The following is a 27885-nucleotide window of genomic DNA, read 5'->3' on the forward strand; positions in this document are numbered from 1 at the left end:
TCTTTGGCTCTGGTTGTTGGTGCATATATCTGAATGATAGTGGTATTCACTGGACTTCCTTGTAAGCGTATGGATATAATCCTGTCACTCGCGATGTTGTACTTCACAAAGAACATTACAGAACATTTCTGCAAGATACAATAAAAGAACTAAAGAAATGGAAAAATGTGCCCTGTTCAGAAGACTCAATATGGTGAAAATTGGCAATCCTACCAAAAACAATCTACATGTTCAACACAATCCCTATATAGATGTCAAAATCCTTTTTCAAGGAGATCGAAAGGGAAATTGTCAAATTTACTTGAAGAGAAAAGAGACCCCAAATAAGCACACCACTTCTAAAAAACAAAAATGAAATGGGAGGCATAGCACTCCCTGGCCTCAAAACCTACTGCACAGCAGTATAAGCCAAACAACATGGCACTGGTACAACGATTATAGACTAATGGAACAGAATTGAGATCCCAGAAATAAAAGACAACAATATTAAAACATCCAATTTTGCAACTAATATTTAAATTACTAAAAAAATTGGAATAAAACTAAGTGAATGTTGTACTTACTGTGTTTAAACTTCTAGAGAAACTAATAACCTTAAAACATTAAGAATTCATGGAGGAAGCAAGCATAATCAAAATACTAAAAACAGGCAAGATATTACCCAAAAAAAGAAAACTACAAATCAATATCTCCCATGAACATAAATGCAAAAATCGTTATCAAAATCCTCACCAATAGAATCCAACAGCAAATCAAAAAAAGAATTCATTATGACCAAGTGGGATTCGTAACAAGGATAGTTCAGCATAAGAAAAACAATGTCATTCACATTACAAAGCAAATAACAAAAACTCTATGATATAAGCAACTGATGCAGTAAAGGATTTTGACAAAATCCAACACCCCTTTCTGGGTAAGACACAGAACAAAATAAGAATATAAGATAATTTCCTCAACATGATGAAAAGTGTATATGCAAATCTGGGGGCGGTAGTTTTGAAGGCTCTGGGCACATGTCCCGTCTATCTACGGTCAACTGATCCTCAACAAGGAAATAAAACCTATCAAATGGGGAAATGATAACCTCTTCAACAAATGGTTCTGGCAAAACTGAACTGCTACCTGTAGAAAGCTGAAACAGCAAAAGCAGGAGTTGAACAGACGATTCTAGAAAGCAGCACGGGAAGACAAAGTAAAGTATTACAATGAAATGTGCAAGGAGCTGGAGTTGGAAAATCAAAAGGGCCAAATACGCTCAGCATTTCTTAAGCTGAAGGAACTGAAGAACATACTTAAGGATGCTATGGGCAAAATATTAAATGATCCAGGAAGCATTATAAGAAGATGGAAGAAGTATTGAGTCATTGTACCAAAAGCAATTGGTGGATACAGAAGAATTTCATGAAATAATGTATGGCAAGAGCCTGTGGTGATGAAGAAAAGTTCAAGCTGTTCTGAAATAATTGGCAAAAACCAAGGCCCCAGAGATTGATGGCATGCTGATGGATGTATTTAAAAAAAAAGATGCTGCCCTGGATCTGCTCAGCAAGTTGTGCCAAGAAATCTAGAGAACAACCACCTTGCCAACTGACTGGAAGAGAACGCTATTTGTTCCTGCTCTAAAGAAAGGTCATCTGACAGAGTGTGGAAATTATCGAACAGTACCATTGATATCACTTGCGAGCAAGATTCTACTGAAGATTATCCAAAAACGACTGCAACACCACATCAACAAAGAACTGCCTGAAGTGCAAGCTGGATTTAGAAGAGGTCATAGCACTAAGGATATTATAGTTAATGATGGATCTTGGCTGAAAGCAGAGAGTACCAGAAGAATATACATCTGTGTTTCATTGACTATGCAATGGCATTTGACTGTGTGGATCACAACAAACTGTGACTGACTCTGAGAAGAATGGGAATCCCAGAATACTTGATTGTGCTTATGTGAAACCTATACTTGGACCACGAGGCAGTCATCAAACAGAGCAAGGAAATTGCATGGTTCAAAACTGGGTACATCAAGGATGTGTCCTATCTCCATACCTTTCCAATCTATATGTGGAACAGTTTATCTGGCAGTCTGGGCTCTATGAGAAGAAGTGTGGCATCAGGATTGGAAGTAGACTCGTCAACAATCTGTGTTCTTCAGATGACACAACCTTGCCTGCTGAAACTGAGGGGGGCCTGAAACGCTTGATACAGGTCAAGGACTGCAGCCTTCAGTATGCATTAAAGCTCAACATCAAGAAAACAAAAATTCTCACCATTGGGCCAATTGGCAGCAATTAGGATGGATAGTGAAAAATTGCCATTTTTAACATCTTCAGTTTGCTTGACTCTACAATCAACACTCTTGGTACCAGCAGCCAGAAAATTTAAAAAAAGAATTGCATTGGGAAAGTATGCTGTCAGAGACCTCCCCAAAGTACTGAAGAGTAATGATTTCGGTCTGGAGACTAAGGTGTGTCTGATACAGGCCATGGTCTTTGCAATTATTTGCTATGCATCAGAGAGCTAGACAATCACTAGGAATGATAGAAGGAAAGTTAATGCCTTTGAGCTGTGGTGCTGGAGAAGAGTATTGAATATATCATGGACTGCTAGGAGAACAAACAGGTTTGTCCTGGAGAGGGTAAGCCAGGATTCTGAAGTTCCATCTGACATACTTTGAAATGTTGCAAGGCAAGGGATAGGGCTGTTGTACATAGGGATCGTTATGAGTTGCAGGTGACTTGATGGCACATAAGAACCGAAAGGCAATCTACATGTTCAGAGCAAGCCCAATACAGGTACCAAATTAAAATACAGATATCAAAGAAACAGTCCTCAGAATAGAGCAAGGAAACACTGCATAGTTCAAAATCAGGAAAAGAGTGCATTTAGCGTGGTTTATTTATTGGTGTAGTTTTGAGGACTTTTGTTTTCTTTATGTTCAGATGTAATCTCTACTAAAGGTTATAAAATCTTTGAGCTACGTCAGTAAGTACTTACTTATGTCTTCTTTGGTTTGTACAAGCATGCTTGGGTCATCTTCATATCACAGATTGTGTATATCCTTTGTTCCACGGCCTCTTGAATACAGCTTGAATTTCAGAAGTCCTCTTTGTATATTGCTCTGTATTTTATTTTATTTTTAAAATTATCTTCAGAATATGTAATTGGATGTGATATTAGTGATTTTATTGGATAATTTCTACAGACTGTGGATCACTTTTGGGGAAGTGAGATGAACACAAATACAAACTTTTCCCAGCTGTTTGGCGAGGCAGTGGTCTTCCAATTTTTTGGCATAGATAATTGAGCATTTTCAGAGTTCATTTGTTTTTGAAACATTTCAATCAGTATTCCATCAATTTCTGAGTCTTGTTTTCATCAAAGTTCTGCTCTGTCTTTTTCTTTCATTATCATTGGTTCTCAATCATGTGCAACCTCCTGATATGGTTGAGTGATGAGCAATTATTTTCTTAAAGTAACTCTGTTTATCCCTTATATCTTCTTTGTGCATTATTTATTATTTGGCTTATGAAATCCCTGAGGCTTTGATTTCTTTCTTTGGCTTTCTCATTTTGAGAAATGTAGAGCATGTTCTAGCTTTCTTTTTACTTTTCTAACTCCAGGTATTTACACATTCCATTAAATCTCTTTACTTTGTCTTTTGGTGCTACCCTTTGAAATATTCTTTTCAGCAATCTTACTTCATCATTTATTCCTTTTTAACTTCTCTAACCTTCAGAGAAAATGGCATAATCTCTCAAACATCCATTTTGGTATTCTATTTCTTCATTGTCTTTTTAATGATCTTTTTCTTTCTTCATGCATGATGCGCTTGATGTCATTACACAACTTGTCTACTCTGTGGTTATTAGTATTCAATACATCAAATTTATTCTTGACATGGTATTTAAATTCAAGTGAGATGTATTCTAGGTTATATTTTTCCTCTTGTGGACTTGGTTTTGTTTTCTTCAGCTTTGATTTGAACTTGCATGTGAGTAATTGATAGTCTGTTTCCTGGTCAATCCTGGCCTTGTTCTAATGAACAATATTAACCTCTCCATCATACCTTTCCCACACATGTAGTTGATTTGATTCCATGTGTATTCTACATATAAAACTGCCATTTCTTTTTTAATTTTATTTTATATTGGTTTACATACAAAGTTCATAAAATTCATACACACTTTTTCACACAAGACCTTTCCCATTTCCTTCACCATTCCCTCCCTCTACCCGTCAAATATGCGACCCTATGTTTAAGCACCCTCCTCTTTGGATCCTTACAGAAGCTCTGCAATAATGGTACACACACGTTTGTCTTTATGAGAGAGTTAGTTCACTTAGCATAATGCTATCTGGTCCCTCCCATGTTGGTAGTAATTTATAAAATCATTGTTCCTGCATGTTGCATAACATTTCATTGAGTGAATGTATTATAATTTTGCAATCCATTCCATTGTGGTTAGGCATCTGGGCTTTTTCCATGTTCTTGCTATGGTGAATAATGCTGCTATGAACATTGGTGTACAAGTCTCACTTTGGGCCTCAGTTCTCATTTTCTCAGTGAATATTCCAAGGAGAGAAATAGCTGGGTCTTAAGAAGTTTCTATGTTCAGCTTTTTGAGGAAACACCAAACTGTATTCCAGAGTGGTTGAACCATTTTACAATCCCACCAACAATGTATGAGTTCCTATCTTGCCACAACCTCTCCAACATTTATTACTTGATACCATGCTAAACTTTGCCACTGCTACTGGGGTAAGGTGGTATCTCATTGTAGTTTTGATTTGCATCTTTCTTGTTGCCTGCGATTTGGAACATTTCTTCATGTGTCTCTTGGCCATCAAAATGTCCTCCTCTGTGAAAAGTCTTTCTATATCTTTTGTCCATTTTGATATTGGATTATCAGTCTTTTTCTTCTGGAGGCCCTGTAGGATTCTGTAAACTTTTGTTATGAAACCCTTGTCTGAGATGATACTGCCAAATGTTTGTTCTCAGTCTGTAGGTTTTCTTCTCACCCTGTCGGAAAAAGTTTTATACGCACACAGGGATTTAATATTTAGAAGGTCCCATTCATCAATTTTATCCTCTTCAGATTGTGTATATCTGCCTGTATTTGACAGTCCCTTTACACTGTAGAGTAGGCCTGCTAAGCTTGATCCCAGTTTGTCTCTTATGAGCTTGATGGTTTTGAACTTTATTCCACAATCTCTGATCCACTTTGTACATACTATGATGTAAGATGTGGATCCTGTTTCAGCTTTCTACGGGTAGCAGTCCCGTTTGCAAGCACCATTTGTTGAAGAGGTTATAATTTCCCCATTTTATAGGTTTTATTTCCTTGTTGAATATCAGTTGACCGTAGATAGATGGGTCCATTTCTGGGATCTCAATTCTGTTCCATTAGTCTATGATCATTGTACTAGTGCCATGTTGTTTGGGTTACTATGGCTGTGTCTTGCAGAAATGTTCTATAATTTTCTTTGTATAGGTCTTTTGTATCTTTAGTTATGATCACTTCCAAGTATTTCAATTTGTGGTTGGCTTTTGTAAATGGTATTACTTTCTTGGTTTCCTTCTCTGAGTTCTCTTTGTTACTGTAGAGGAATCCCATTGATTTTTGGATATTGATCTTGTATCCTGTCACTCTGCTAAATTGATCTACTAGCTCTAACAGAAGAAGTAAATACTTTGAAAGAAAGTTAGTGTAGTGTGTCGAGTTCAGTGTGTTTTACACTTTCTTTCTCTCTGGCATACTGGTCTTGATTTCCATGACAGTTCACATCTCCAGTTTCCTCAGCTCTGTGAGACTGTAGAAGTGGTGTCGGCTCCACTGCTTTGCACAGAACCCCTGCTGTAAAGCATAGACTCTCCACACTTAAGAAGCAGTTTAGCTACTCAAGAAAAATCAGCCAGTGGCACTGGATTCACACCACTGACTTCCTTTTCTCCTTTTCCCTGATTTTGAAAGATTTTAATGTCTTAACACTGATGGAGTTCAATGTTCTAGTTGTTTTCTGGAATAGTTGATTTGCTAGTCTAATCTTCAGTATTAATTGAAGCTCAACATCAAAAGGACAAAGATTCTCACCATTGGGCCAATTGGCGGCACCATGATAGATGGAGAAGAGACTGAAGTTGTTAACAATTTCAGCTTGCTCAGCTCCACAATAACACTCTTGGCACCAGTGGTCAGGAAATCAAAAGACAAACTGCATTAGGAAAATCTGCTGTCAGGGACTTTTCCAGTGTGCTGAAAAGCAACAATGTCAGTCTAGAGACTAAGGTGCACCTGATCCATGCCATAGTCTTTACAATTACTTGCTATGCATCAGAGAGCTGGATAATGACTGAGAATGATGAAAGAAGGATTAATGCTTTTGAGTTATAGTGCTAGAGAAGAATATTGAACATATTATGGACTGCTAAGAGAACAAACATGTATGTCCTGGAAAGGGTGAAAGCAAATTTCTCCATGGAGGCAAGAATTTTGAAGCTCTGACTCACATAGTTTGGTCACGCTTCCAGGGGCCAATCAGTCCTTGGGGAAGGACATCATGTTTAGAAGGGTGGAGGGACAGCACAGCAGAGAAAGAGCCCAGATGAGATGGACTGACACAGTAACTGGAATAATGGGTTTAGGTGTGTCAGAGACAATGAGCTTGGATCAGGATATGGCAAGGTTCAAACCTGTTGTACATGGAGTCACTATGAGTCACAGGCAACTTTATGGCACATAATAACAACATAGGCTAGTACGTTGTGATGCTTAATACAGTCTACACTGAGTTATTTACCAGACAACAGTTTGAATATACCTACCAATCTGTGGGCTTTTCCTTTTATAAAGATTTACAGACAGCCTTGGAAATACCCTGGAGGATCACTATGAGTCAGAACTGACTCCACTCAGTGGAGTCCACTGTAACCAAACTGAAAATACATATTTAAATAATATGTATCTTAATGATAATAAATCTCCTTTTTTCAGTTTTTGTGTCCTTTTTTCTGATTTAAGAAAGGTTAGAAATCATGGGAAAGTATAGAGAAACAAATAAAAATTAAAAAAAATAAATTTTGCCATATATTCTTTTAGCTCTCTCTCTGCATATGTAATAATACTCATTTTAAACAAAGTTTGGGTTATGTTATGTCATTGGTTCGTAACTTTCTCATGTGATTTAGGCATTTCTCTAGATCATCATTTCTTGTGTCAAAATGTTCTGTTTTTAAATTTGCCTGTTTTGTTCTTGGAGGGAGGAGTGGCATCCACTTCTGTAATAGCTTGCCTCCGGAAACCCTATGAACCTGGAGAGAGGATGAAAGGCACCCAAGCGTCGAGGACTCTCCTTATAGGGTCACTATGAGTCGCCTGCAACTCGACGGCACATAACAACAACAACAGCAATGTTTTGTTACCTCTCTATTCCACTCTTTTCTCTCTTCTTCCTCAAAGACTGTTTAGAGTGCCCCTCCTGGTCAACAGTTGAGGCAGCAGAAGCACCAAAGATATTAACTGGAATCAGATGCCCCTAACTGCTCTTGGATAGAGTTTAATTAGAGAATGGAGGATTGGGCCAATGGCATATTAAAAGAGGGAACTTTAGTACAGAAGAACAGTCATAAAGAAGAATCAGCTTAAGCAGGTGGCCATGAGAGTCAGAAGCCAAAGAGCCTGATTGTGAGGTGGAAGTAGACTAAGCTTTGTCCTATTGTCCAGCTATTCTTATTAAAACTGTAATATAATGTTATGAATTACAAATACGCATGATGATTATGTGCATATTCTAGGAACTGGGACCAAGGCACTCATTATATTCTCTAGTAGATTAGAAATCCTCTAAAGTGTGAGATCTACTGCCAAAGGCATGGTGGGGGTACAGTTGTCCATAGAGAAAGTGGGGGCATATTTTAAAGAATTTGAACCAGGAAAGCTAAATTTCCATAACTCTGTGAAGTTGTTTGAGGGGAATTATTATTTTAAAGTCTTTTATTAGAAAATAATTTTGTATACATTATTTAAAAGTCAAAACTTATAGAAAAACACAAATCTATTTCTCCCTATTTAAAATACCAGGTTTGAGTTCTTTTATCTACTTTTTTCTCTTTCCCCACTATCTTTCTAAATATCGATCTTATACAGTTGTTCTCAATTTTAAATTTTAGAACTTGCTCATTTATATTCAATTATGCCAGATAAGAATTTTTTGTGTGCTGTTCATACAATTCTGATTCATAGTGACCCCATGAAAGAGAGTAGAACTGGCTGTCTAGTTTCTGAGGTTTTAATGAAATAAATATCCCTGCTTTCTCTTGTAGTGATCACTCTGCCTTATCCAACTAACCATTTGATGATATTAAGCCCAAGGCAGAGGGCAACCTGTGAGGCACATGTAGGAGAAATGTGAGCTTATGTGAAGCAGGGCAAACAAACGCTGGAGTAGAGGTCATACAAAGGCTCTGTCCCCATGATCCCGAGATGCCACTTGGGTAGCAGTAACCCTGGGGCTCTCTGAGAGAGGGAAGATGTCAGAGATGGATGTCTGTTTCCTGCCATGCACAAATGTGATTATGTCCCTGCTGAGAGGTCTGAAATGAGGTTAACGTCGCTGTGCCAGGCTGAGCTGGGTAATCAGAGCCTGGAGCAATCAGAACCTGGAGAGGGCAGGTGCTGTGCTTCCTAGTGGTTTCTGAGAATTAGGAAAAGAGGATTTGCTCGGAGGCACGTAGAGGAGTCACTTATGAACTTGTCCATGTGTACCCAGGCCCTTTGTCAGCATAGACATTTCCACTTCCGATCCAGGGGTCACTCTCCAAGCATCAAGCACATTGTTTGTGAACAGGACCTCTATGGCAGAGGCCTGACTTCAACTTCACTCTCAGGGACACCAGGAGTTCCATATTCTCACAACAGGGTGAGAACAGCAGCAGCTAACTGCACTTGTGTTTCCATCTTGGTTTTTCCTATATGGGTATCCTTGGGCCTTTACTTGTCTCAGTCATCTGACAAATCTAAGATAGCGGTCATAAAATATCAAAGTCATAAGGTGGTTGTGATAAGTAAATACATGACAAATGAAAAATATAATGTAAACTCTCCACTTTAAGAAATGTCACCTATCATTATTCTCAACTACAGCTACCAGAACAAAGTAGGATTTAATTATTTGGATAAAATATCTCATATTCCCAATTTTTAAAAATCAGTAATTAACAAAAAATCTAAGAGTGAGGGTTTATATTAACAAAAATCTCATCTCAAGAAATAGATAGCAATAAATGAATGAAAATCCAAATTCTCTGTAAATGTTCATTAACATTATTTAAAAAAAAATAAATAGACGGCACTGGACAATCTCCTCCCATGTGATTTGTTGCCTCTGAAAACCATCTAGAGAGTCAGCAATGTGTCAGTTCTGATTCAATGATACACAACAACAGTAATATTTGAAATAGTCTTGATTTTCTTGAATAAGTCTATATCAAATATTAGTACTACTTGTTACTTAGTTCTACTTATTACTTTACTGAAAAAGTAAAAAAATACAGCGTTCAATATGGGTTGTTTCTTAACATAAAAAAAAATTAAAATCCTCATCACTTGACCATTATGATGGATGGAGAAAAGAATGAATTTGTGAAGGATTTCAATTTACTTAGATCCGTGATCAATATCCCCGGTAATAGGAGTCAAGAAATCAAAAGATGGGCTTATTTGAGGGAAAATTTTGTTGGGTATGTTATTCTTGTTGATAGTTCTGTTCTTTGAGTGTCCATCAACAAAAAAAAATGGATAGAGAAGCTGTGGTATATTCACACAATGGAATACTGAAAACAAGGAACTCATAAAATATCATAAAAAAATGGGTGACCTTGGAGGACATTATGCTAAGTAAAATATCACAGTCACAAAAGGACAAATACTGCATAACGCCACTGTAATAAAACAGAACTGACATTGGGGTTGGGGAAAACGAAAAAAAAGAGGGGATAAATAATGTACACTGCATTGAAACAGATGAGGGGGAGAACTACTTAAAAAGAATATATGATTATGTATTATTTGCATGATAACAGTTCAGAATAAGAGCTGCTTAGTAAAGTGGACTGGGGGTAATTGTACAGTGAAAGAGATTTTTTCAAAGAGAAAGTGAACCTTGGTGGGGGATGGGCAGGGAGGAAAGTGTGCAACAATGAATGAATGGAAACCAAAGTTCTCTATAAACTTTCATTAAAATCTCAATTAAAAAAATAAATCAAAAGACATGTGGTGTTGAGAAGATCTGCTGTCAAGGACTCCTCCAAATTGCTAAAGTGCAAGGATATCAGTTTACAGAATGAAGTGCAGCTGATGCAAGTCACAGTATTTTCTATTTCATCCTATTCATCTGAAAGTTGGATATGGAGTAAGGAACACAGAAGAAAAACTGATGTCTGTGGTGATACTGGTGGAGAATATTGAGTACACTATAAACTGCCAAAAGAACAAATAAATCTGTCTTAGAAGTACAACCAGAGTGCTTAAGAGGCAAGAATGGTGAACTTCGTCTTATATACTTTGGATATGTTATCAGGAGGGTCCAGCTCTTGGAAAGGTCAGGCAAAAAGGCCCTCAATGAGATGGACTGACACACTGACTGTAACAATGGGCTTGGACATGTCGCAGATTGTGAGGATGGCATGGACAAAGTTTCCATCTGTTCACGGGAGACTGTAAGTCAGAGTCAACTTAACGACATCTAGCAACAACAATGCGTGGTTACTGTTCCAATCTACTAGCTGCTCTGAGAGGAAAAGATGGGAAATCTGCTATCATAAAGATTTACAGCATTAGAAACTCAGTGGAGTGAGAAATAACTCAATAGGAGCGGGTAAAATTTGGTTAAAATCACAAACACTCGCTCTGCCCGGTGAAGTACAGTCTTTTTCCACAATGGTGGAGATCAAGCTGGGCCTTGAGTCACACCTGCATATTCCTACAGCTTCTCAGAGTCTTCTGGACAATGACTGAGGAGACAAACCATGCAGGAAATAGCCTTTTGAAAGAAAAAAAATCATAGACACTCTTCCATGTACAGTAGATAAATAAATGGATAAAAAAATAGCAAAAATATGATATTTAATATATGTGATTTTTAAAACAGATATTATTGTATCAGTTTTTAAATACATACTAGTGTTTTCATTTGCAGCTTAATTTCAAAAAAACACAGCAGTAATTTATGTTCTAACCAGTAATGTAAAAAAGCAAGTAATTGAAAAAGCTTCCTTCCCCCATTCCCTTCTTACAAGCAAGTGGAATAAATCTCTTATGTTTGTGCATTGAATAGGTAAAAATATTATTTCATTGTTATTTTGATAGAGTTGTATTTGTTTAATTAAAATTTAACAGGAGAAAATGATTCTGAAAAAAGTTCTGAGGTACAGATGTGCTATCCCTAAGCGACGCAAAATTAAGAAAATAAATTTGAAGAAATGTTAAGGTAAAAAGCTCTAAAACTCCAATGACAAAAAAGGCATTAAAAAATTAATGGGTGAATAAACAGACACTTCACTGAAGAAGAGAACATTCAGGGGACCAACAAATACATAAACACTTATGATAATTAATCACTAGAGACTGATCACTCCCACTTTATACCTTATTTGATGAAAATGAGAACTTGAAATGCTTACTGCAAAGAATCAAACACTATAGACTTTAATATCAAGAAAACAAAAATCCTTACTATGGGGCAAATAGGCAATGTCATGTTAGATGGAAAAAAGAAATTATCAGTAAATTCATCTTGCTTGGATCGATACCCTTTGCACCAGCAGCCAGATAATCAAAAGACATATTGCACTGGGGAAAATCTACTGTCAAGGAACTCTCCAGAAGGCTGACGAACAATAATAGCAGTTTAAAGACTAAGATACATCAGATCTAAACCAAAATCTTTTCAATTACTTGCTCTGCAAGTGAAAGTTGGACAGTGAATAAGGATGACAGAAGAGTCAATGTCTTTGTGTTGTGGTATTGGAGAACACTCATGGACTGCCAGAAGATCAAACCAATATATATCTTGGACAAAGTTAAGCCAGAGTGTCTCTTTGAGGAAAAGATGGTAAATTTTGTCTCACATTCTTGGGACATGTTGATAATAATGACTAGTACTTTGAAAAAGACCTCATGCTTGGAAAGATGTAAGGTCAGAGAAGGAGGAGAAGAATTTCAATAAGATGAATTGATGTGATTGTCGTGTTGGGCTTGAGTATGTCAGAGATGGTCAGGTTGACACAGGATAGGACCAGGTTCAGGTTCATTGTTCACAATTGTAGTCAACTCTATAGAATACAGCACATAACAACAATTGCTTCAACATTAATGTTGCCGTTGTTGTTAGGTGCCATAGAGTGGAGTACAATCCATAGTGAACAACAGATCTGAACCTTGTCCTATCCTGTGCCAACGTCACATTTCCTGACACATTATAAGCCATTGTGGTAGTTACTGTGCCAATCCACCTGCTTGAGAGTCTTCCTCTCCTTCATTGACTCTCTGAGCATCATATCCCTCTCCAAGGAACAGCGTCTCCTAGCAACATGCACAAAGTATATAAGATGAAGCTTTATCACATGCCTCTAAAGAGAACTCTGGTTGCACTTTCTCCAAGACATATTTGTTTATTCTTTTAGAAGCATTAATAGCAAACCTCAAATCACAGTTCCATTAAAACAACAAGGATTATTGGTCTAATAAAGACTAGTGGGATCTACAAGATTCTGGCCTTTGTTCATCCTTTAAGTCTTCAAGTCATCCCCCTGGCTTAACTTCCACCAGACAAGAGACAAGATTTTAAGAGGCATAATAATTGGCAATGTATGAACTTAAAATAGCCAAACGTACAAGATTACAGCAGCAGCATAGGTCCAGTGATCAATCTGAAGGCAGGAAGGCATAAGAAAGAAAGATGAATGGGAAAGATTGACACAGGGAGACATGAGAATATTTAACATCACAATCAAAATGTGTATAAACTGTTGAATGTAAAACCAGTTTGCTCTGTTAGCTTTCACCCCGCCACAATAAGAAGGAAAAATAAAATTATTAAAATGGTGATATAAATCTGCAGGGGGGTTTTAGCTACACAATTTTGAATATTTTTAAAGCATAAATAAATATTGTTCAGTATATGTTTAGCTAAAATGCAAATTCCAAAGAAAAGTGGTAGCTTTCCCTGAAAATGGTAGACATTCCCACTAAATGATAAAGTCAACGTAGTGAAAGTTATGACCTTTACCTACACTTTAACCCTTCATGTCATCCCCCAGGCCTAACCTCCACCAGATAAGAGACAAGGCAAAGAAGTGAAGGTTCCATGCTGTAACAGAGAAAGAGTATGCATAGATGTGGAGACGAGGCTTTGTCATTTAGGGAAATGAGCAAGTGTGTGACATGCAAGGCCAAGAGACCCATATTATCTCTTACTGTCATTAGTTGCCATCAAGATGACTATGCTTCATTGACCCTGTGAAAAATAGATCAGAACCTGCCCTACCCTGCACTGCCCTCACCATCTCTGTCTTGCTCAAGCCATTGTGATAATCACCCCATCATTCCATTGCATTGAGGATCTTCCTTTCTTTCACTGACCCTTTCCACCTTTCCAGGCACAATGTCTCTCTCCAATGACTAGTACTTCCTGAAAATAGGCCCAAAGTAAGTGAGACATTTCACTTATAAACTTAAACAAACAAACAAAAAACCCTCAAACCCATTGCTATGGATTCAGAACTGACCCACCAGTAGATTTTCAGACTGTGATTTGCGTGGGAGGAGATTGCCCATCTTTTTCTCCCTCTGAGTAGTCAATGAATTCAAACTGACTACTTTTAGATTGGCAGTGCAACTCCTTACACTCTAGGGCAGCAAAGCTCCCTAGTTAGAGCTGTAGGTACCAAGGAAGTCCTGTACCCAACAAATTTCTGTCATTCAACGAGAACAGAGAAGCCCAGAGATGCTAATGTGACGCAGAATTCAGTGTCTGATGAATTCAGGTCCAATGAAGGGTGCTTTAACTCATGCCCCTGAGTGACTGAGCACACCCCTCCTCAAATGGATCCTGTGGGCCCCACCTTAAGGCCACTGTTGGGGTGGGCTGGGGACACTTCCAGGCTCTGAGAGGAGCTCACACTCTAAGAAGCAGATCGGTGCAGCCGCTTGCCAAGTGAAGCCATCCAGGGGCAGTCACAGAGTCCCCTGTCAAGAGCACTGTTGCTTTCTGAGAGGCAAACTTGGTGCCCAGGTGAAATACAGCCTGTCACAAGTGAGGAAGAGTCTGCAGGCCTCCAGTAGGGTCCTGCAGATTTCTGATCTCTTCATCTCTATTCCCAGGTGTACAGCGTTACTAAAGATCTCAGGGGAGGCACAATAAAATTGTACAAATTGAATTAGCTTTCATCCTGTCATTGCATTTCAGGAGAAATCTTATTATCTAGGGAGTGCATCAGTAAATCAATTACATCCTTTAGTTTTAGAAAGTCACTGCACCCTTTATTTTTAAAGTCATAAAGCCAATTTTTTTATTTCTTTGTTGTTGTTGATTGCTTTCAAGCCAAGCACGACTTACAGCAACTCTATGAACAAAAAGGCTTAAAGACCCTCTATAACTATCAACATTTATCAAAGTTCATAGGGTTTCCGGAATCATGTTATTTAGGAAGTGGATGCCACTCCTGCTTCCAAACCTGTCATAATATGTTATTATTATATGCCATTGAGTGGCTAGCGACCCTATGTACAGCAGCTCTAAACCCTACCCTGAGCCAGTCTCACTAATTCTGACACACCAACCCCCATTGCCCCAGTTACTGTATCAATTCATCTCATTCTGGGTCTCCCTTTCCTGCACTGTCCGTCCACCCTTCCGAGCATGATGTCCTTCTCCAAGGGCCAGTCTCTCCTGGCCAAGTGCCCAAAGTAAGCAAGGCAAAGTTTCAAAATCCTAGCCTCCAAGGAGAGACTTGTTTCACCCTCTCCAGGACAGACCTATTTATTTTCTTGGCAGTCCATGGTATATTCAAGACTCTTCTCCAGCACCACAACTCAAACACATCTATTCTTCTGTCATCCTTAATCATTGTCCAACTCTCTGAAGTGTGACAGGTAATTGAGAAGACCATGGCCTGATTTAGGCACACCTTTGTATCCAGACTGACATCATTGCTCTTCAGCACTCAGAAGAGGTCCATGACAGCAGATTTTCCCAATGCAATTTGTCTAATGATTTCCTGACTGCTGGTGTTAAGAGTGTTGATTGTAGATCCAATCAAGCTGTAATTATTATCAACCTCAATCTCTTCTCCACCTAATATGGTGCTGCCAATTGGCCCAGCGGTGAGAATCTTTGTCTTCTTGATGTTGAGCTTCAATTTATATTGAAGACTACAGTCCTTGACCTTTTGCAGCAATTGCTTCAGGTCCTCTTCAGGTTTAGAAAGTAAGATTGTGTCATCTGCATATCATAGGTTGTTAATGAGTCTTCCTCCAATCCTGATGCCACACTCCTCCTCATAAAGCCCCGCTTCTTGAATGATAGGTTCTGCTTACAGATTGAAAAGGTACGGGGATATATGCATCCCTGACACACTCCTTTCCTCATTTTAAACCATGCAGTGTTTCTTTGCTCTGTTCTGAAGACTGCTTCTTGGTCCAAATATAGGTTTTGTATAAGCACTATCAAGTGCTCTGAGATTCCCATTTACCTTAAGGTTAGCCACAACTTACTGTGATCTACACAGTCAAATGGCTTTGCATAGTCAATGAAAAACAGATAGACATTCTTCTAGTACTCTCTGCTTTCTGCCAATATCCATCTGACATTGGCAATAACGTCCCTAGTGCCTCTGTCAATGCATCCTGTCCCTAGTTCTCTGTCAATGTACTGTTCAAGTCATTTCTGGATAATCATCTGCAGAATTTTGCTAGTGTGTGATAGTGATATTGTTCAATAATTTCCACACTCTGTCGGGTCATCTTTTTTTTGGAATGGGAATAAGTATGGATCTCTTCCAATCAGTTGGCCAAGTAGTTGTCCTCCAGATTTCTTGGCACAACTTGGTGAGCACATGCAGGGCTGTTTGCTGAACTACATCAATTGGTATTCCATCAATTTCTGGGGCTTTATTTTTTTGTCAAGTCCTTCAAAGCAGGCTGCACTTTCTCCTTCATCACCATTGTCTCTTGATCATATGTTATTTCTTAAAATTCTTCTGTGTCAGCCAATTTTTTTTTGATACAACGAGTCTGTACACTCCTTCCATTTGCTTTAATGTTTCTGGAATCATTCACTATTCTGCCCATAACATCCTTAAGAATTGCAACTCGTGGCTTGAATTTATTCTTTATTTCTTTTAGCTTAAGAAATGCTCAGCAAGTTCAACCCTTTTGATTTTCTGACTCCAGCTCCTTGCATATTTCATTATAATATTTGTCTTCCTGAGCAGCCCTTTGAAATAATCTACTCAGCTCCTGAACGTTTTTATTTCTTCTCTTTGCTTTGGCTTCTCAGCACTCTGTTGCAATATTGAGAGTCTCTTCTGACATCCATTTTGGTCTTTCTTCTTCCTTCTTAGTAATGACTTTTTGCGTTCTTAATGAATAATATTCTTGATATCTTCCCATAGCTTATCTGGTCTTCACTCATCAGTGTTCAAAGCCTCAAACCTTTTCCTGAGTTGGTTTTTAAATTCATGGCTCTCAAAGGAAATGACCAAATCACTAATAAAGTGGGAGTGACCATGCAGAGCATGCTGAGGGTTTTATCACAGTTGGTTTTATCACTGATTAACTTCCACATCATGATGTTCTTACCTAGTGAGTAGGACAGTATCATGTCTAGAAACTGTGGTATGGTAGTGATATGGGTCATTTGTTCGATCATGTCCATGCAGGTGCAGCAATGAGGATGGCACTAGATAGCTCGGAGTCACCAATAGCACAGAAGTTCCTACTGTGGCTCCACTGAGAAAAGTGATGTTGTGACTTTTGAAGAACCATTCATGGGCATTTGGAGAGTTTCAATTCCACAGATAGTTTCCCACATCTTTTCTGTGGATTGACACAGTGTCTGCAATCTTGAGCTCAAAACAGGCCATATTGTTGTTCTACTGTGCACATGAGAATCACATGGCAGAGCTGACTTCACATCCAGCAGCAACAACTCCTGTGGCCAGACAAGTACAAGGGTTTAATAATGAAAGAGAAAACAGCCACTAAGACTAGTTTAAGGCCTTGCTTCAGGAGGTCTGTGGGCAGCCCAGCCACCAGGCTCCTTGTGTACAAACTTCCCTGTGACACCAGATTTGGAAACCAGAGAGCCCTGGGGAAGTCTGCTCACATTTTCCTTCTCAGCCAGCAGCACTTTCTGCTTTCTTGGATAATTTACCACCAAAATCAGCAGTACTTTCTCGTTTCTCTCCCTTTCTGCTTTGAGGATAAATTTAACTGGGAAAAATAATCATATTCAGAGGAAAAAGACAGAATAGCCAAGTTAGTGAGGTTTATGCATAGTCAAAAGCTTGGTGTGGCTCTTAGCTGCTCTCAAGAACTGTTCCAGAAGGAAGACATATCCCAGAAATGCTTGTCTGCTGTAATCTCATAGAAATGTGATTTCTGGTCCATTTGCTCTTTATCTGCAAACACGTCCATCAACCTAAGTGAAAATCAACCAGACTTCTATTGTATTCTTATATTTGTTATACATGACTGTGGTTAAAGCTGTTGTATCATCAAGCCACACTTCTATCCTACACCATCCTCATAATCTCTGACATATTTGAGCCAATTATTGCTGCAGTTACCATGTCAATCCATCTTGAGAGTCTTCTTCTCTTTTGCTGACTCTCCCTTTCTGAGCATTTATGTCCTTTTCAAGGAATAGCCTCTCCTAGCAATATGCCCACTGTATGTGAGACCAAGCTCTATCACCTTTGCCTCCAAAGAGAACTCTGGTTGCACCTTTCCCAAGACATATTTGTTCATTATTTTGGCCATCCAAGGATACTCAGTACTCTTCCAATACTACAGTTTAAAGACATCAATTCTTCTGTCATCCTTATTCATTGTCCAGTTCTCAGATGTGTAGCCGGCATAGGTAATGTTTCAAAATGCTTCCTTGATGTCCCAAGACATTTTAGATGTTTTTAATCTCACAACTGAGTTATCTGCCTGGAAATCTATTTCTCTTAATATGTTAAGATGTTTCTCATTCAAAGACCACACAAGCATCAGTTGACTTGCCTCTCCATTTAGAAACTGTTGTCCATCCCCCACACTGAGGGCTGTACACGGGAAGAAATGGTGTGCATGGAGGAGGCAATAGTGCATGGGGAGCTAATAATGGTATTTGCTTTCTCTGCTCCAGGTGGTCGTTACACTGGGGACCACGTCTTGCTGCTCATTTGATAACCTACAGGAAGTGGGTCCCATCTGTAAGTATCCAGCTGGCTTTTCTTTGGAAAATGTTTCTCAGCTGGGGAACTTGGCAGACCTTTCATTTGAGGTTCTCTCCTCTCCTTCCTCCTCAGTAAATTATTGTCATCATGGTTTGCCAGACTTGGTTTGCTTTTGAAGTAACAGCAATGTCATTCATTTGAGCTCCACAAACTAGGATTTGGGGAAAATTGGACAAGAGCTGAGCGATTTTCAGTTTTTCTTTTTTTTTGGTTGCCATCAAGTCAGCTCAGGCAGATGGTGACTTCGTGGGTTATTTGAGTTTTTGAAAACATATCCTCAGGCCTGTATTCTGAAAACATATCCTCAGGCCTGTATTCTGAAGGGCCGCTGGCTGGACTCAATCTTCATCTATTTGGTTATTGACCAAGTAGGTTTGCACCACCTAGGATTCCTGTTTGTGAGAAAATAGACCAGTATAAAATTTATAGGAAAAAAATTTGACAGTGTTGTGGCAATGACACAGAATTGAGAGGACCTGTTGGCCCACTGAACACAAACATCGACATTTTAGGTAGCCACGCTCTTATACGTGAAGCAGGATATCTTGCTGGAATCCAGTCTTTTTTATTTATTTATTTTAGCCTTTCTGGAATTACTTGAAGTAATTCTGGTGTTCTAAGTGAGCTCTGGTGGCCAACTGGCTGTGCTGCTAACCCATAGGAACATGACTGAATTAATTTACCAGTGGTTCAGTGGGAGAAAAATGGAAAATCTACTCATAAATTTATAGACTCTGAAAACACAGTGGAAGGTCGGCCATGAATTGGTTCCCACTTGATGGCAATGAGTTTGAAGTTTTGGGGCCTATGAGGTTTTGTAAAGGAAATTAAACATACCAACACAATTAAAATGGAATTCTCAGAAAGATCATCAGACAATTCAGACACCTCATCCTTCTCTCAGTAAAATCAATTGGATTTTCTTAGAGACTAAAATTCTGTGTTCTCAGGAGCAGCTACTTTCACTGTCTAAAATGCCACAACTCACAAATCATACTCTCTGGACTCAGGAAGTTTCTGGGTGTTTCTGTGGTTGGAGGATTTTCAAGAGCAGGGGCCTGGATTTTTGAGTCTCAACTCAGTGTTACTCCTGGATTGTGAGCAATCAGACAGCAATGGTGGACAAGCACAGGGCTGGCTGGCCACCAGAGCTTCCGTCACTGACCATTGGGAAGACCTGTTATAGTGGAGGTCACCGGCCCCTGAATTGTGTAAGTCATATAAATATGGTGTTCAAACACCAAGCACACTGTCACCTCTGCTAACCAAAGCATCATATAAGGCCACACACAGATGTATGTAAGGACAACCAGCTGAAGAAGTGGTGTTGGCTTGAGACAAGGATGACCTGCCAGGGTTATGGCTATGGGGTCAGGCTCCTCGCTTGTAAATTCCCATCACCTTGGCCAGACAGTGCCAAACCCTTCCCAGCTTAATGTCAGGCTAAGAACTCAATGTGCTGGCTGGCCCTGAGCTGATGCAACTCCACAGGCTCTCAAGCTTAATTGGTGTGCCACGGCCTCTTGTAGAACAGATTCCAGGCAACCTCAGCTGTCCCTGGCTGCCTGCTGGGCTGGGCTTGAGGACTGTGGCTGGAGCTTGATTTGTGATGTGTCTGCTGTCAAACACAGAGTCTGTCCTGGCATGGCCTGAGGCAGCTAGTATGGACCAAAGTCCACGACTGAGGTTAATTTTGGCACTTGTGCTAGTTGTCATTGACAATCATCTCAATAATCACTTGAAAGGCCTTTACTATAAAGTAAGCACATTCCCATGGTCTCTCATTTGATACTATTTATGTGCCTGCCATCAAATATTCCGCATCCTTCCAGCTCTTCTGTAGGCCTGAACTGGCTATGTTCCCTGGTCTGAATAAAACATCTTAAGGTCTTAGAAAGGTTTTTGCCCATGACCAATTGATGAAGAAAATCAGCCAACTACTGCTTCAGGAAGCATCTCTTCATTTATATGCACTTTACTCTGATCTGTCACAAAAACTTTGTAAATTAATTGCTTGCATCAATTAATTGCTTTGCTCCTTTTATTTAGAAGAGGGTGTGATATGAAGAATATGTTGCAATTAGTTGGACATGAGTTATGGAGGGAGAGAGACTGTTGAAGATAGCTGGCACTGGCTAGAAGAAACCTCCTCAAAGAGCATGGTAGGAGACACTGGCCCAGGCCAGTTGGTGAGGTCCTGTCCTCATTTCTGAACCAGGAGAATTCACCTCCCCTCCCATGTACACTGCCCATGGACGTGTCTTCTGTCCTTCATGCTCATTCCAGATGTGGCCATCTTCCTGCTCTAAGGGGACACATTGACTACTGGATCAGCCTGTAACTCTTTCAAGGGTCCAGAGTAGTGTCATTGTTGCTGTTGGGTTTTGTTGAGTGAATTCTAACTCACAGTGACTCCACAGGGCTGAGCAGAACTGCCCCAGATATTTTCTAGGCACTGTTCAGATAGCAGCTAAGCACCTGGCCCCTGCACCCTTAGAGCTTCCTTTATGTCACCGTTAACAGACCATATACAAGACAGAGTCCAAGAAATTAACCAAATGCACTCTTTCTTCTCTTACTCATTTCTGATGGCAATTGTACTTTCTTTTCCTAGAATGGCACCTTGGTCTTTTTTCTACCTTCCGTCCCTCTGGGCACTTTCATACATTTGAAATAAAGGCAAAGCCTGTAAGTGTTGGCCTTGTGCTGGGGGAGGCTCAGGATAAGATCTTGGTGGTGTTGTTAAACGTCATCAAGCTGGTTTTGACTCATAGGCTCCTTCTGAACCTTGCCCTATCCTGCACCATCCTCACTATTTCTGATATGCTTGAGCCCATTGTTAAAGTGACTGTGTCAATCCATCTTGTTAAGGGTCTTCCTTTCTTTTAGTCACTCTCCAGCTTTCCAAGGATAATGTCCTTCTCCAAAAATTAGCCCTTCCTGACAACTGGATCAAAGTATGTAAGATGAAGTTTCACCATTCTTGCCTCTGTGAGTGCTCTGGTGACACTTTCTCCAAGAGAGGCTTGTTGTTCTTTTGGCAGGCCATAGGATGTTCAATTCTCTTGGCAAACACTACAATTCAAAAGTATAGGTTCCTCTGTCATCCTTATTCGTTGTTCTAACTTTCAGATGCATTGTTGCTGTTATGTGCCATCGAGTCGTTTGCGACCCTATGTACAACAGCCCTAAATCCTGCTCTGTCCTGTGCCAATCGCACTGTCTCTGACACTCCTATCCCAATTATCCCAGTCACTGAATCAATCCACCTCATAGAGGGCCTTCCCCTCCTGTGCTGTCCCTCCACCCTCCCAAGCATAATGTCCTTCTCCAAGGACCGGTCTCTCCTTACAACATGTCCAAATTATGTTAGATGGAGCCTCAGAATTCTTGCCTCCAAGGAACCGTCCGGTTTAACCCTTTCCAGGATGAATCTGTTTGTTTTCCTAGCAGTCCATGGTACTCTCAATACTCTTCTCCAGTGTCACAGTTCAAAGGCATCAATTCTCATTCTATCCTCCTTTGTCATTGTCCAACTCTCTGATGCATAGCACGTGATAGCAAAGACCATGGCCTGTATCAGACAAACTTAGTCTCCAGAGAAACACCATTGCTCTTCAGTACTCTGGAGAGGTCCCTAACAGCAGACTTTCCCATGGCAATATGCCTTTTAATTTTCTGGCTACTGGTGGTGAGAGTGTTGACTGTAGAGCTAAGCAAACTAAAGCTGTGAACAATCTCATCTCTTCACCATCCATCCTGATGCTGCCAATTGGTGAGAATCTTTGCCTTCTTGACATTGAGCCTCAATCCATATTGGAGGCTGCAGCCCTTGACCCTCTGCAGCAAGCGCTTCAGGTCCTCCTCAGTTTCAGCAAACAGGGTTGTGTCATCTACATAATGCAGATTGTTGAAAGATCTTCCACCAATCTTGACCCCACAGTTTTCCTCATAGAGCCCAGCCTCCTGGATGATCTGTTCTGCATACAGGTTGAAAAGGTATGGAGATAGGACATATCCCTGGCATACGCCCTTCCCAATTTTGAACCATGCAGTGTTCCCTTGCTGTGTTCTGATGACTGCCTCCTGGTCCAAATATAGGTTTCCCATTAGAACGATCAAGTGTTCTGGGATTCCCATCCTTCTCAGAGTCAGCCACAATTTATTATGATCCACACAGTCAAATGCCTTTGCATAATCAATGAAACACAGATATACATTCCTCTGATATTCCCTACTTTCATCTAAGATCCATTGAACATCAGCTACAATATCCCTAGTACCATGACCCCTTCTAAACCTAGCCTGGACTTCTGGCAGTTCTCTGCTGATGTGCTATTCCAGTCGTTTTTGGATAATCTTCAGTAGAATCTTGCTTGCATGTGAAATCAATGATATTGTTCTATAGTTTCCACACTCTGTTGGGTCACCTTGAATGAAAGATTTCAAAAGGCAGCATGTGATGACAAAGTAAAATATTACAATGAAGTGTGCAAAGAGTTGGAGTCAGAAAATCAAAAGGGTGAAACTCGCTCAGCATTTCTTAAGCTCAAGAAACTGAAGAACAAATTCAAACCTTGAATTGCTATAATCAAGGATGCTTTAGGCAGAATATTAAATGATCCAGGAAGTATTAAAAGAAGATGGAAAAAATATACTGAGTCACTGTATCAAAAGGAATTGGCAGACACAAAAACAACATATGAGCAAGAGCCTATGGTAATGAAAGAAGAAGTTCAGGCTGCTTTGAAGGAAATGGCAAAAAATAAAGCTCTAGGAATAGATTGTATACTAACTGACATATGTCAGGTAACAGATGCTTCCCTGGACGTGCTTACCAAGTTGTGCCAAAAAATCTGGAGAACAACCACTTGGCCAACTGACTGGAAGAGATCTATATTTGTTCCCATCCCAAAGAAAGGTGACCCAACAGAGGCACACCTTAGTCTTTAAATTTAAATCTTTGCTTTTTAGCACTTTGTAGATGCCCTTGACAACAAATTTTCCTAATGTGGTCTGTCTATTTGACTGCTGCTACAATGAGTATTGTGGATTCAAGTAAAATTAAATAATCAACAACTTTAAGTTCTTCTCCGGTCCTTGGAGAGGGACATCATGCTTGGGAGGGTGGAGGGATGGTGCAGGAGAGGAAGGCCCTCTATGAGGTGGATTGATTCAGTGACTGGGATAATTGGAATGGGAGTGTCGGAGACAGTGCGATTGGCACAGGACAGAGCAGAGTTTAGGGCTGTTGTACATAGGGTCACTATGAGTCGCAAGCGACTCGATGGCACATAACAACAACAACAACAACAAGTTCTTCTCCATCCCTCATGATTGTTGCCTATCCTGGCATTGTTGTTGCTGTTAGGTGTGCACAATGGACCAACACCCTGTCCTATCTGTGCCATCCTCATCATCTCTGATACACTTGAACCCATTGCTACAGTCACTGTATCAGTCCATCTCATTGATAGCTGTCTTCCCTTTTGTTGACCCTCCACCTCCCCAAGCATATCTCTCTCCAAGTTTGAGAATAGTATATCCTCTTCTAGGAACATATTGTGGTACAAAATTACCAAAAGTTCCCTCTCCTCCCAAGGGTGGTGGTTAGTTGTTAATTACTGGTGTGTCAGCCCTGACTCATTTCAATTCTGTGTATTCCAGAACAACACTTTGCCTATCTTTCACTATCTTCACAATTTTTAACATGCTTAAGTCCAGTCATATGGCCACTTGGTATTTGAATGTATTTAACTTAGAGGTTAATCTTGTAGCACTATGTTGTAGTTGTTGTTAGGTATTGTTGAGTTGAATACAATCCATAGTGATCCTATGAACAACAGACCTGAACTTGAACTCTGTCCTATCTTGTGCTGGCCTCACAAACCGCTGACATACTCAAGCGTATTGCTGTAGACACTGTGTCAATTGATCTGGTTGAAGGTCTTCTTCTCTTTCACTGATCCTCCGCCTTTCCAAGCATGATAGCCTCTCCTAGCAACATGTCCAAAGTATAATAAATGAAGCTTTATCACCTTTACCTCCAAAGAATACTCTGGTTGCATTCTTTTCAAGACATATCTGCTTGTTCTTTTGGCGGTCCATGTGATATTCAATATGCTTCTCCAACACCAGAGCTCAAAGGCATCATTTCTTTTTCTATCATCCTTATTGTACAATAATTCTATGATCGACCCTAATGCCCTCACTATTACTGAGTTCTAACTCATAACAACCCTCTATCGAGTTTCTGAGGTTTTGAGTGTGGATGGGATGAAACTGCCCATATTTCTCCAGAGCTGCTCAGAGATTTGATCTACTGTAGATTTGGACATTTTGGTTAGCAGCCTAGAACGCTACAGACTCTCTCACCCACACTCCTGTTTGTAAGGCTATCACTGGCTAGTTTTTTTTTGTAACTAGATTGCCAGTCTTTTCTTTTGAGTGTGTGTTAGTCTGGAAGCTCCACTGAAGTCTAATCTTTGATAATCCTGTTGATACTTGAAATGCTGGTACCACAATCAGCACAACACACAAGACACCACAGTGCAACAAATCAAGCATCATCTCCTCAGAAGAAATGCTGGTTAGGATGTGGTGAGATTAGAACTCTCATTCACCACTGGTTGGAATGTAAAATGGTACAACCACTATGGAAGGTGGTCTGAAGCTTTCTCAAAAAGTTAGTATTAGAAATACCATTTGTCCAGTTTTCCCACTACTTGGAATATATCCTAAAGAAATCAAAACTGTGATGCAAACAGAGGTGTGAACATGTTTGCTGCAGTGTTATTCATAATAGCAAAGAGATGGAAGCAGCCCAAATGCTTGTCAACAGATAGAACAGTGGCATATTCACAAAGTGGAATATTACACAGTATTGAAAAACAATGAACTTGTAAAACACTATGGAAGAATCTACAATACATCATGCTATGTGAACTATCTCAGTCACAAAAGGACAAATACTGCATAAGCCCACTGTTATAAAATAGGAATAACAAAGGGCTGGGTGGGAGAGAACAAAAAAAAGTGGATCGAGCATGCACACAGCACTGAAATAGAGGAAGGAAAGGATTGTCTGAAAAGAATACATTATTAAGCATTATAACAAATAACAATACGGAACAAGAAGTGTATTACAAAGTGAATTAAGGGAGAGGAGGAAAGGAGAGGGAGAAAAATATGCAGCAATGAATGATTGAAAACTCAACCTTTCTGCCAGCTCTCATTAAATTCACAATTTAAAAAAAATCAATGGGGGGAAAATGCAAATTCCAGTACTTATACATACCACAGAACATCTTTTGTACACATCATAACTTTGAAATGAAAGTTTTTGCTAGTTTCAGCTCTAGATATATTTAATGCATTACAAATAAATATATAAATAAATAAATTCATTATTTTTTAAAAAGAATAATGGCTTAAAGAGGGAGAGAATAAAGAGCTGAGGAAGACAATTCTATCTTCCACATCCAGTTTATAGTACATTTTTTACCTTCTTTCTTATCTTCCTAGCTGACATGTTCCCTGACTCATGATTTAGCTCAAACCTGAAAACTTACTCTAACTTACTCCTCATAAGGATTATAGCTGCTAAGTGATGGGTGATGGATAACCCAACATAGCTTTAAGTTGAAGAAGCATACTTAAATAGGAGACTGTCCCATTTCCAAAGTAAAATATGGTCTTTGCCCTCAAGAAAGTTGAGGGCAATGCTGTTACAATACTGCTGGAAAGTGAAAACCATAGACATGAAAGGTGGAAAGAATTCAAGAGGGTATAAACTAAATGGCTAACCCTCTCCATGGGAGGATGATAAGAGGTTGTTATAGACTTAAGTGGTCAATGTATATACTCTACCTGACCCTTCCTCAAAATACGTTTGTCAGGAATGAAATGGATGTTGATGAAAATGCAATGAGTTGGATGATATGAGAAAACAGAAAAAAAGTAATGCAATTGGGGGGGAAAATACCTGGCTGAGGAAGTGGGATGATGTTAAGAGAATGCAGTAAAGGTAAACAAAGCTATAAAGATCTTGAACACACCATAGGGTAAACTGTATTCCATTCCTTTAATTTTCTAAGCACACCAAGAACCAAACATCATCTCAAGCCAATAGGACACAACCCTCAATGTCATTGCATTCATATGAAGAGAGTCTTTTAGAGATCTAGTCATTTATAGTCTGTAAGAAGAATGCTGGGCGTACAGGGTTGATGTTAGATTTTGCATGAGGACAGAATCATTTGATAATTCACAAGTGGCTTCTTGATTCCAGGTAACCAGGAGAATGTGTGGCTGCACATCGATGCTGCCTATGCAGGCAGTGCTTTCATCTGTCCTGAATTCCGGCACCTCCTAAATGGAGTAGAGGTGACTATGCTCTTTGACCTTTAATAAGGTGATATTTCAAGGAATTTGTCATCAATACTGTCTTTCTCTGTGAGACATTTAATGTTGCACTGTACTGATTTGTTTCTTTGATTGTTTGCAAACAAATTCCCCCGATCCTTGGCAAGTATACATCTTCATGAAAAGGGTTTAGAACCGCCCAGAGAAAGTTCTGAAGAAGGTCCTGCCTTCTACAAATACCCCTGATGTTTACAGCTCTTGCTGAGTCTATGTCATATCCAGATAGAATTAGTATAACAAGGTAGATTTTAATATAAAAAACATGATGAAATATAGCTCATTCTTCATAACATATCATATTTTAGCTTACAAAATAAGTCTTAATAAGTTTGAAAAAATTTTGAAATTATAGAAATTATTTTCTCTGATCATAATGGTGAAAAGTTAAGAGTCAGCAACAGGGGGAAGCAATCCTGTAAAATGCACAAGCATAGGAAAATTAAACAAACACCATACTGATGAGTCAAAGGAGAACTAAAAATATAAATTACAAATTTCTTAAAGGAAAATGAAAGCACAATATATCAGACATCATTGGATGTAGCCAAGGCAAAGTTCAGAAGGAATGTAGAGCAATGCATGCCCATATGAAAATTAACAACTTGGCCTGACAACGCTAAGAACCAGAAGGAAAATAGCAAACTGAGCCCAAATCTGCCAAAAGAAAAGAACAGTCAAGATTACAGGATATATAAACAGAGACGTAAACAACAGAAATCAACAGAAAGAACCCATAAAACCAGAAGTTCGTTCATGAAAAGACAAACCTTCAGTTGGTTTAACCAATAAAATGTCTTAGGCTGAGTTTGTTGTTGTTGTTGTTATGTGCCGTCGAGTCACTTGGGACTCATAGCGACCCTATGTACAAATAGCCCTAAACTCCGCTCTGTCCTGTGCCAATCGCACTGTCTCTGACACTCCCATCCCAATTATCCCAGTCACTGAATCAATCCACCTCATAG

The 27885-nt window shown here is 39.4% G+C and overlaps 1 protein-coding gene across 1 annotated transcript in view; it reads left to right on the top strand.

Moving 5' to 3' along the window:
• Positions 1-27885, top strand: part of DDC (dopa decarboxylase (aromatic L-amino acid decarboxylase)) — a 156429-nt gene that overhangs the window by 68457 nt on the left and 60087 nt on the right. The window contains exons 6-7 of the mRNA XM_006901601.1: positions 18409-18475; positions 26790-26884. Coding sequence (XP_006901663.1) covers positions 18409-18475; positions 26790-26884 — 162 coding nt within the window. The remainder of the gene's footprint in view (positions 1-18408; positions 18476-26789; positions 26885-27885) is intronic.

This window comes from Elephantulus edwardii, unplaced genomic scaffold (genome assembly GCF_000299155.1).
Source record: "Elephantulus edwardii isolate Elephantulus edwardi_28Jun2011 unplaced genomic scaffold, EleEdw1.0 scaffold00337, whole genome shotgun sequence".
Classification (NCBI taxonomy): domain Eukaryota; kingdom Metazoa; phylum Chordata; class Mammalia; order Macroscelidea; family Macroscelididae; genus Elephantulus; species Elephantulus edwardii.